This window comes from Neolamprologus brichardi, chromosome 7 (assembly GCF_056152115.1).
Source record: "Neolamprologus brichardi isolate AB-2024 chromosome 7, ASM5615211v1, whole genome shotgun sequence".
Taxonomy (NCBI): Eukaryota; Metazoa; Chordata; class Actinopteri; order Cichliformes; family Cichlidae; genus Neolamprologus; species Neolamprologus brichardi.
Window position 1 is genome coordinate 66537400 of NC_142110.1, and position 12344 is coordinate 66549743.

Sequence of the window (12344 nt, forward strand, 5' to 3'; positions counted from 1 at the left end):
TCAGCCTCAGTGGGCTGCCTGCCTGCTTCCTATCGCCCCATCAAGAAGAGCAGCCATATCAGGCTGAAAGATCACAAACCGTTGGGGAGGATGACGCACAAAGAGACACAGACAAATATCTATCTGCTACACAAACACCCCCTTCTCCTCCTCTACTAAGGGCCTCCAGAAAGCTCTGGACTTGGACTGCTGTTTGGCAAATAAAAATCCAAACCTAAAAGAGATATCCATGCTACACTGTCTTAATGGAGCACTCCAGTGTGTGTGTGTGTGTGTGTGGGTGAGGGTGCTGCCAGTGTTCAATTGTTGCTTTTCAAACCACACCTGAGTCTGCACAGTATTAGCTACTGTAGCTATGGGGGCGTTTCCAGGACTCTTGTTTTCCTAAATGGAGTGGTACGGCTGGGTGGAGAGGCAACCAAACATGAACGGGGAGGCAGGGGGGGCCTAAAATAAAATTTATTACTGAAATAAATAGTTGAATCACAAGATGCAGCCATGAGGTAATACAGCTAATAACAGTGTTTCCAGTTTTATTAACTGTAATAAATTATGTTTGTGGTGGTTCATGTAGGTTTAACACTACTTTTCTTTGTTTCAAACACAAAAGTTGATACAAAGAAACAAAGAAAAGGACAACAACAAAAAGATGTCATCTCCATCGATTACGACACATTCATGCCGATATTTACAGGAAAAGTAGAAGTAGTCTTAACATAAACATCTTCAGTGTGGTACGAAAGGCAGGAATACTCACAGTCACTTCATGGATGATTCTAGACCAGCGGTCTTCAACCGTTTTTGCGCCACAGACCGGTTTATGCCCGACAATATTTTCACGGACCGTCCTTTAAGGTGTCGCGGATAAATACAACAAAATAAAATTAGTACTGGTACCGAAAAAAAGAAGATTTATTCATAACACACGTGAAAAGACCCAGGAAAAAAGAGTTAACGATAAAAACGATAACAAAATAACGCTGAAAACCGATAAAAACCCTGAAAACTATACATTTCACACCTGAGCCTCAACTCTCACAGGGTTGAGGACCCCAGCCCGGGGGTTGAGGACCCCAACCCCCGGGTCTGAGGCCCGGGGGTTGGGGACCGCTGTTCTAGACCACCTGAGTTTTGCTTTACAGTAACTGCACCACTAATGAGTTGGATTATAATCTGCACACATACAAAACCACCGGGCTCATTCAAAGTATCCCCACTGATTCATTTAGTGCATTTTTCACACACACTCTGCAGCCCTGAACCTTTTAAAGCATCACCTATTGGAGGTTTACGCAAGAACTCAAACATCCAACTCAGCTGGACCAGGTTTCACCTGCCAGCTCACCTGTAATGTTCAACTGAGCAAACTTGAGCAGGTTAACTGAAGAATCGATGTACTGATGACAATAGTTCATCATACTATGAAACTGAGGGCCGGGGCCAAGAACATCTATATAAATTGCATTTTTTCCAGACATCTTCATCCAATAAAATAAATAAAAAAGTTACCGCTTGTGAAGTCTTTCAGCTCTTCATCACACTACGTTTAAACATTTAGCCGTTAGCCAAATTGATGCAGTTACACTAACATCACACACGAGCGCTCGTCTTTCCATCACACAAACAGCAATCCAAAATGCAAACGGCTAAATCCACAACGTGAGAAACTATAACAAACTTCAGGAGACGTCAGGAGAATTCGGCCATTAGCTGCACTCAGATGATGGAAACACACCAACTGTAAATCAGCGTCAAGCTCTCACGTCTCCGTCTGTTGAAAACTTTAACTGGGCACCAAATAACTTTTACAATAACAGGAAGAGCTGTATTGCGAGCAGGTCAACACGAGTTTATTTGTAGCTCCAAATGCAACGTTAAAAACCGAGTGGTTTACCTCCAGCTGGATGAGTAACTAAACGACTTATCGAAGGCGTGAATCATTTTAGGAAACAAAGTCAGTTTCAACAATGAAACCACCCAACACCACCGTGACCTGGCTGGAATTTGTCATATCACTATCAGCAAGCAGCATGCTCAAAACAACATGGTGGTTCAACAGTAACAGTAGTGGTAGCAGCCCCTACCTCATGAACCCCCCCCAAACACACACCCCAGCTGAACAAAGTCCTTATCACTCCTCACTCTTTCCTATCAAAATGTCTGCCAAATCACAAGAGAGTCACGGGGCTGAGAGCCTGGCCGGCCTCGACCACAGCCGGGGCCTGGTGCACGGGGAAGCACGGTGGACCAGAAGTGCTGATAAAGATGGCCATGACACCCCTGAGACGCGCACATGTACACGCTGTCTCATACACACCGGGTCTAGCCTGAGTTTATCAGCCTTGGGGTCTGGAATACATCTCCAGGCCTCGCTGCTGGCCTTACTGGAGGTGCCTGCTGGGAGCTCACTGCCTCTCTATGGGAACCGATGTAGAGGTGGTAGGGATAGGCATCATCGAGAGAAATTCCTGCTGGAAATCCACGACCAAGACGGATGCCGTGGATGAATTAGAACACAAACAGCTACCACCAACTGTATTCTCCAGGTACTGAAGACATCATCATCATCTGCCTTCATTAGTCCAGGTTAATCATCAAACAGTTGATTTAAATATCTACTTAAAGCATTTCTGGATCCAAAGTGAAAGAGAGAAACTTTACTCCAAGTGTGCCGCACCATTTTGGACTAGATGAATCCGACTGAACAGAGTCTAAGCACAGCAACAAAATCTGAATCTGGAACTTGATGTACCCAAGATAAATTAGAGACGTGGCACTCAGAGTGGTAGAAATCGGAGGAGGAATTCCACAGGAGCAAACACTCAATGAAACCTTATTTTCACAAAAAGCCAAACTTTACGCATTTATTTATTAAAGATCAGATTTATTTTTAAGTCCTCGCAACGAATGAAGTTAGATGCGGCTTCAAAATGAGTGTGTGTGGGGGGGGGGTCAAGACTTGCTTCCAGGACTTTGGACAGAATAAAGCTAATCTGCCTGCTAATAAAACTAATACTAATAATATTATAAATGATAATAGCAATAACAATAAAAATACAGCCGACATGTGGCGTTACTGATGTTTACAAATGGACAAACTGTAATGACAGCACTGACTCTGGTGAGTCCAATGCACCTGCAAGCTGGGATAAAATGTCAATATGTGTCATTACTGTGTCGATTATACATCACAAGAGGAAGACGTGTGATGAAGTTGCCATGTTAATATTTTCCTTTGGCTTCGTTCACATGGATTTTAAGGAGAGACACGTCAGACGTCTCCAGGTCTATTAATTACTATCAGTTTACAATGATGTTGTAGTTTGGCAAAGAAGTCCTTGCATGCATGGCTGGTTAGCATTTGAACTTTCTAATAACCGGCCTCTCTGTGGTTGGTATGTTTGGTTTCTGCACAAGAACAACTGTTTGATTCATTTAAAAAGATCCACAGGTTTTGGGGAGGTTTTAGGTTAAATAGGACACCGTGACACAATCAGTGACGACGCTGCCAAACAAACTTATGTCACGGTTTCCAGCTGCTGCTCCCAAACATTTGTTCTTCTCCAGCAGAACCACATTAACACTGAGAGTCCCCACCATCCTCTCGGTGTGCAACAGGCCCGCAGAGCAGGAGCAGAGGTTAATCACAACATCATTAATATGCTCTTATATCAACTCTGAACATCAGTTAGCAGCGATAAACCCTCACACGTTTTATAAACAGGAAGAGCTCGTCAAGCACGGAGACCAGCCAAGCGCCAGACCAAGAAAAGGGCCTTTCAAGCGGCCCCGAGATGCATTATTGAGTTAAAAGGATAGATGAAAAAACAGATCCAATTGTAAGCAGCTATCAGCGGGAGAGATCGGCCATGCAGCCTATCTCACGCCCCATCTCTAGGAAGGAGAAGTGAAAAGCCAGGAGGGGGGGATGCAGCGGCGGCCTTGGCGCTGCCTCAGACAGAAAACAAATAAAAAAGATCCAATTTTAATCTTTATCTGCGCTCACATCGGATCGCTGCTTTATCTCAGCTCACATCGGCTTTTTGCCGAGAACACTGACGTTTCCACAACAGAATTAAACAGGAAGCCCCGGCCACACTTTCAGCTGCCAATGCACAAAAACATTCCGCACAGGGTAATAAAGAAAAACTTTTTGATATTCCTGCACAGCCTTACAGCGCGGAGGCAGCTGCCGACGAGCCCCTTTAATAAAGGCTGAGGAGGGCAGGAGGGGCTGGAGGGGAGGCGACATCCTCCGGTTATCCCGAGACAACGAGCTGCATCTGAAACTTAAAGTCTTCAGAGTCAGCTGTGCTTTCTAATTTACGCACCGATGAGGGGGGTCCGGGCAGGGACGCGCGTGCGGCGCATCGACACACGAACACTCAGAAGAAGAAGAGGGGAAACTTGTGTCATGCTTACGCTTTATCTGCCGGGGTTTGCTCTGCTTCCTCCGGGACATGCTGCCTCTGCTCTCGGGCTGAGCGGCAGAGAAGTGGTCAGGCTCTTCCTCTGGTTTCTGCCTCCTCTTCTTCTTCTTCTTCGTTCACAGCTGCGACGCGGCGCTCCGAGCAGCGACCGGAGAAATCCTCATGACCCGCGTGCGCTTTCACAGCTATCTCGTGCCACGACAGCTCCCGCGAGGCTACCTGTAGCTGAGTCCCCACCTGTGACCGAGGCTCTTCTTCTCAACTACAAATATCTGCCGCCGCCTCACCTCTCGCTTTCCTGCAAACGTTACTCCGTTACCGGGCGCGCCTCCGCTGTGTCCGCTGGCACGTCACTCAGCGACACGCAGTAAATGTGTGTCCCGTGGAAGCTCGCGCTGATAAAAGTGTCAGCTGTGGAGGTCAGCGGTGCGGCTGCTGTTGTTCTCTGTCAAGTTTTCCTCCGGCTGGTCCGCCCCCTTGTCTGCCCGCACCGCGTCTAAGCCAGGGAGCCACTTTCAATGGAGCTCGAGCGCTACAGTCAACTCCGCTACTACACCGGAGCGGACGCGCCTCTGACACGCCCCTTGCGTCTGACGTAGGGCGCCGCACTCGTCCCCGATTGGCTCCCGTCTACCCCGTTGTAAAGCGCAATAAAACAGAAAGTATGCCTCATAATTCCACCGCGTGATCGACTTCACAATACAAATATCAGCAGTGTATATAAATCCTCAACTCTAATTAATTAATGATATAATATTGCTTTATATTGTAATTATAGATGGATAATTAAAACCAGCCTAACCGTGATCACTGTGTCGTTTAAAAAAGTCTTTAAAGTTCAGTTTCTTAACTTTTTTCTTGTTGTTTTGTGGTTCTTTTCACTTCTTTCAGCAGCACAGTGGAGTGTAATGCTGATGTACACGCATGACAAATATATCCCGTGCTCTCCATCCATCCTACTATAAATAAGGGCTATGCTGTTTTTGTTTACTTGTTCATTTAGTAGGTGTTGTTTTTGCATCAACATCTGTAATCTATCATGGGAGCCAAACAGTGGTGACTGTCAGATCTTGGTGTCTAATGTTAGTAGTTTGGTATCAATTTTAGACTGCACTTTCAAACATAGTGTGATGCAGAGAGTAAATTTTCGTAAATAGGGGACAAATAGCAGCAAAACAAACAAGCATCTGCTGTTTTCCATATGAAAAATTATGGAAAAATGCAAAAGCTTTAAGCAAATGTAGAAATTAATACTACATATTTATCCAATAAAACGGAATAAATGATAAATGAAATTGCACAAATAAGTAGAAACAGATTAAAGTAATACATTTTTTTCTATTTTATGAGCTTTGATTTTTATTTAAATGATTTTGTAGACTGCTCATTGATTGACCACAAATGAAGGAAGTCAAATTATAGAATTTGACTTTACTCAAAAGATAAATGTGCCACTGCCCTGCAGCAGACCCCACCTCTCACCTTACGACCGTTGGGATACTCTTAAGCACTCCACACGTTTTCTTAACCAATGTGTTTATAAGCGGTGGGTAAATTATTCAAATTTCTTTTCTTTTGTGTCACCTGCGTGTGTATAGTCTTCTGTGTGGCATTGCTTTCATTGTCGCGCACTTTGTTTCTTGTTCAAATGTGATACAGACATGAGATTAGCCAGGATTTCCTTTTGGACTGACGACAGGCTGCTTCGGTTTCCTGCATGAATGACTCACGTTGAAATGTTTACTTTATAAGAATACCTACAAAGTGTAACAGCAGTGTTAGGCTGTGACATAATGAGGCTTTCATGACACATGGAAAATGAATATTAATAACATTAACACTACAGTTTGAAGAGCAGACGGGAAAATGAAGAGAAATGCAGAGTGTTTGCACTCTTCTTTCCTTTTAATATTCTGTCTTTTTAGATATTTAGCTTATTTTAATAACTTAAAATAGTCTAAAGATTGTTTTAGGTCGGTATAGCTTCATCACTTTTGAAAAATAATAACCCTAAGAGTGCATAACTGAAAGCCTCCTTTGCCTTTGGATAGCAGCATTCAGTGGCTCAGTTATAGAGTGTTATTCTATCCAGGGATTTCAGCCAGCAACCTCTAGGTTACACACGTGCTTCTCCAAAAATGCATGCTGCCCTCAACAAGAAGATGGAAGAGGATCGAGATTAGTTTCTTCCCAGCGAAATTCACTGGCGCCATCTAGTGGGCACTTTTCGAATAACCACTGATTCCTCGCAGGAGGGCAGCTCGCCCCTCTCCTTTCCTTTATCAGTCCTCGATTCCTTTACTTGGCTCTTCTGTTCTGCGTCCAAGTCGCTCCCTGAAAACATTGAGCATAGCTGCATCAGCCCAAGGCTCATTTCTCTGCTCGATGTCTCCATGTCTCCTCTGCCCTGCATGCCTCAATGTCCCCTTAATTCAAAAGTGACTCCATCCTCATAAACTCCCAAGTTAAAACCCCAAGAGAATATGCTTTAAAACACATTTACAGCCTGAAATAAAATAAAAAAAATAGCCTCTAGTTGTATAGATAGTTTCACCTTCACCTTCAATTTTTTGGATACTGGCTGCTGGCCATCTGTTAGGCCTTATATCCACTAATTGGACTCACAGAACTGGATCTCGTCACCGTGTTTGTGCTGTAGGTTTATTTTTGGAGTATTTTTAATTGATTTATCTGACAAATAATTGGCTTTCTGGGTGATATTACCCATCAATAGTTTCAGGTTTGGTGATAAAAATTCTAGCATTTATAGGACTGTTTCTTCGAGCTATCTTAGCGCATATTTTTTGGAAACCAAATTTCCCAGAGGAACCCACCCGAGGGATTAATAAAGTTTTATCTTATCTTATCTTATCTCTTATCTTATTTGCGTCCGTACACTTTATGCTTGTGCCTGGAATACCAAGCTTGGGACTCGCCACCAATTGCACTGAGAACTGAAGAAGCTTCACAGATTAGAGGTGAAACATCTTCAAGAAACTTAATTAAGTCCAGAAGCTCCTTAGACTACGATGATCTGGATGACTGAGAACCTTCACAGACAACACTCCACTTTCTTGTCCAGATATGAAAATTATGTTGCCAAAATCAAAACATGGCATGAGGTAAATTCAGAAATATGTAAGGTGCATTACATTGGCTACGTCTATCTTCACATCTAAAATGAAAAACTACAGATTAAAGCTTTAATTAATCTAAGAACTATCAGCAATGACCTCACACCTCTGACTCTCAAAAGCCACAGACACACTATTCTTTGACTTTTTACTATTTCAAAACTCATTTGTGGAACCAACCAGAAGTCACTTTCTCAGATGCACATAGTTTACGTTTTGTTATTGGTTTTAGAGGATGACATCATATCACCACAGTGCTGGTTTCCTGTGTGTTCTCATTGATTTTACAATCATTTTTAGAGCAGCAACACAACAAAATGTTGAACGCCATTGAGCCGTTTATTACATCATCAAGTGGGGACTATTTGATTACTTCTCAATCAAGACAATGCCTTTGTTTTTGCCATACAACTAATAACACTCACTCTGTTTCAATATAACTATGAGAAGAAGAGCCCAGAATAATTTTAATCACGATCACTATGTTACTGAACACACGGTCATAGTCTTCTGGATAAATACACAACATGTTTGCTCTTCATGGTGTGTTGTACAACAATGCAATGTGCAATTTGTAGCTCTCAAAAAATGACCTCAAAATACAAATTAGTAGACTTATAGAAAATGAAGAATCGATATAATAACGTTCTGTAACAATGCATGTACTTTGCTGCTTTTGTAGAAGATTTGGAAGAAAACGGTTCAAACATTTAGATGCAAAGGGCTACATTTAACATCTTGCTGTTGGAGGGCCAGGTTTAGTGCACAGGCCACTGTTGTGGTTTTTGGTTAGACTCAAGATTCAGACACTTGAATCTTGAGGTTTCTTTTTATACTACTACTATACGCTACTTTATGTCCACAGCTGCCACAGTCCTTCTGGTACTGTGGGAAACATGCTAAAGAGGCTTACATATATTCAGGCCATCTTTTCACAGAGTTTCTCAGGTTTCTTTAATTTGATGGTGTTGAATTGGTTAACAACAGCTTTATATCAGTGAATTGTTTCACAGTTTAAACTATGAGTTTGTCAAATTGCTGTCCAGCACTGATACTTTGGAGATTTGTGTGGATTATGAGTAATTTTAGCCATTAATCCAAATTCCAGACTGTTTATTTGGACCAAGACGTTAACTCTTTATTTCAACCCAGGTCAGTTAGGAACCTTATTTTCTGTGGAAGTTGTTCTCCAGACGTAGAGCCATATTGTAAAATATAAATTACTCTAGATGGGAAAAAAATCTTAGCCTAATTAGCAAAGATTAGCATGCTATTATTAGCATGTTAGCATTTTCTCTCCAGTGACTCTGGACTTAAGTCAGATGGTTGACAGTAAGTCAAGAAATGCTGACAACAAAATGAAAAAAAAAGTTTTTCGAACGCAGCCACATTATGCTAAATATTAGCATTCACACATTTTGGGTTTTTATTTTTTCTGTCGTCCATTTTTTCCCTATTCATAAACTGCAGTAGTTTGATTTTGCAATCAGTTTTAAAGCAGCAACACAGCAAAGTGGTGGCTAGTTTTTGGCTCTTATCACTTTTTAGGTTATGGTCCCCCTTAGATAAAGTCTAATTTATTTAGAGATTGGTCTCTTAGCTTCTATTCAGTCTTTTATTCTGTTTCCCCCAGTGACCTTCAAAATGTAGCCTGTTAGCACACCTGACAATAACATGTGGATGTTGTGGTGTGAGAACAAATGGACGTCTCTCAGTACAGTATATGAGTTCACACAAGGCATTCGGATGCATTTCTGTTTTTGTCTCCAGTGAGAACGTCTGTCCAACTGTTTTGCAGGAGTCAGGTTTTGCACTCACTCACTCAACGGTTTTGTTGTTACTTTCACAAGTGGCTAAAAATAACCGCTAGCAGCCAGCTTGTTGCAGTTGTCTGATAAATTGTTTTTTCACTAGTGTAAAGTAGCCTATGTCAGCTAAGTAGGTGGCACTTCACTGTGGCCAGTGATGCATTTGCACACAGGCAGATTAAGGGCTGTAACCACCATGTGACAAAAAGCTTTTCTCAGGAGACCTTTGAAAAACAAAGTTCAGCCTCACTGCTTCCATAGGAATGAAGAATGGGTCAGCTCTACCATAACCCTAAAGAATGCTGCAGCTCGTCTTCTGACACGTACTAAAAGATGCGAACACATTTCCCCGGTACTTGCCTCCCTTCATTAGCTCCCTGTCCGCTTCAGAATTAATTTTAAAATTTTATTGTTGACTTACAAAGCCCTGAATGGACAGGCTCCCGGGTATTTATCTGAACTCCTGCAGACTTATACCCCCCTTAGATCTCTTAGATCAAGTGATCTTTTGCTTTTAGCTGTACCAAGGTCGAGGCTGGTTCATAGAGGTGATCGAGCATTTGCAGCCGTAGCGCCCAAGCTGTGGAATAATTTACCCCTACACATCAGACAGGCTCCCACTGTCAATCTTTTTAAATCTTATCTTAAAACGCATTTTTATTTACTGGCTTTTAATACAGCATGAGAGTTATTTGTTAATTCATATTTGGTGTTTGCTTTTAATACTCTAAGTTGTTTTATTAGGTATGTTGTATTCTTGTACAGCACTTTGGTCAACGCTCTTGTTGTAATTAAATGTGCTATATAAATAATTAAACTAAACTAAACTAAACCTGTGTGTGATACAGTTTGTTGCCTCGATTTGATCACAAGCAGGGTTTAGGGTAGTGTCAATGCGTGGCTCAGTGTCTGTAACCAGCTGCAGTGTCATAGTCACTGTCTCACTCAGAGTGTAAGCTCAGGCATCTTCTGAGGAGGCTGACTTAAACTGACCCAGAGTGCTGCTGCAGGAGATGCACACATACCTGGAAGCATTAACTAAAGACAGCAGGGGTTATGCACTTACTGCCATCCACTGTGCAATATTTCCTTGTCTTGTCATTATTTTGCAGCTTGTTGCAGGAAAGCAGGTTGAGGTTGAATTTCTACAAGCCTTCATGCTCCCAGAACAAGTTATCAGAACTTGGCATGTTTGCTTGGCCTCTTGAAACACTGTTTTTCTGCTGATTGTAAAAAGGTAAACACACTGTTGCCTAACTTGACCTTTGGGGTGGAAGACTGCACTGACACGCTGCTCACTGTTTACTCAGACGAACCTTGTAACTTCTGAATTCTGTTTGTAACATCAGCCAGGCTCTTGTTATCTTTATTTTTGTCATGCTCACATACTCCATTTGTTTTATTGCTCAAAGGCATGTTCTGCTTTTTTGCACCATACTGTAAACATCTGAGGCGTTTAGGCAGCAGGTCTGGTCATTTGGAAGCAGGAACAGAGGATAAAACTGGCTTATTCTCATTCCCAGGGAGTGAAACAAAGTTAAAGTACCAGGTGTCCTTGGGTGGAGCTGTGCAACCAAATGGGCTATGTCATCGGCGAGATAGGTATCCATGCTGGATTTTATTGTTCTAAATGAAGGAGTTTTACCCTAACCAAAAATAGTGACGTGAAACCAAACATAAAAACACATAAAAACTAAACAGACCAGTGAGTTAACTGGAGACACAAACCAGGACCTCCACCTGTCCCGCCTCCTATTGAAGACTGTGTGCGTGAAGTTATATTATACAAACGAGAACACACTGAATAAGACACTCATAAAATCTATGAGCAATTTGCTTCCTATTATGGTCACATATACAATCAGCCACATTACAAAATGGTTTCAGGTGTTTCAGGTACCCAGGGAAGAATTTGTCCTTATAGGTGATCAAGAGGATGCAGATGGGGGAGGATTACCTAATCAGAACTAAGTCTACAACCTGTGTTCCCATGAGGGATGGAAAGTCTTACAAGCTGTGCAACCACAGTGTACACGTTTGAAATGTGGTAGAGTGGTTGACAAACTGATTGGCTGAAGAATGTGCAGTAATCATATTATCATATTATCTCTTGGACAAAGAATTTCTAATGTTTTATCAAAATCCGGGGCTTTATAAGACCAACGGTTGGCTAGGTAGCGTCCCAGGACACATATATGGGACTTTAGATCCACATCCATGCAATCCTGCCAGTGTGGCATTTATTTGTCTCTTTGTTTTTCTTTCTTAACATGAGAGAAAAAAAAATCTTAAATCCTGATAAATCCTGTTAAACATGGGGACTCAACAAGAGCCGAATGCCATGTGGCATGTAGAGGAGTTTGGGATCTTTTGAAAGTTGTCAAATGAACTGAGCACAGTAATATCCACCAACACCGCTGGGATGTCAACATGCCCATTCTAAATGTACTATATAAACTTCAACAGATCGGAGATTTACCAAAGTATTCAGTTGAAGCACGGGGAGCCTCACAGCGCGAAGGTTCTGCGTTGGAACTCGGTGGCCACCTTTCGGTGTGGAGTTTCTGTGTCTGCACGTGCTCTGACTTCTCCCGCAGTTCAAAGACATGAATGTTAGAGGTACTGGTGATTCTACATTGGCTCTAGGTCTGTTAGTTCTGGATTGCAAGTCAGCCCAGAGTAGGGGTGGGGGAAAAAATCAATACTATGTAGTATGGTGATATTTTGTTTGCTAATAATGTATGGATACAGGGACAGCAGAAATCGATATTTTGTTACAAAAAGGTTTTTGTGCTCTGACTTCAGAGCATGTTGATCCTTTTTCTGAGCAAGAATCCTGACATTCCTTCACTGTCCAAATGTGTTTAACTTGTTTTTGGCAGCAATAAACATGACAGTTTACTTATTTTAATTTAAGACATGTTTTATTTTAATTAAGTTTAAAACTTTTTTATTTAATGTAAAATTGTATT

At 42.0% G+C, this 12344-nt stretch overlaps 1 protein-coding gene across 1 annotated transcript in view; it reads right to left on the reverse strand.

Annotated features, from left to right (window-relative positions):
- zfpm1 (zinc finger protein, FOG family member 1) overlaps window positions 1-4953 on the reverse strand; it is a 123845-nt gene extending 118892 nt beyond the window's left edge. Inside the window, exon 1 of the mRNA XM_087844181.1 lies at window positions 4423-4953. Within this exon, the coding sequence (XP_087700307.1) occupies window positions 4423-4462 (40 nt within the window). The 5' untranslated portion in view covers window positions 4463-4953. The remainder of the gene's footprint in view (window positions 1-4422) is intronic.
- Between the last annotated feature and the right edge of the window lie 7391 nt (window positions 4954-12344).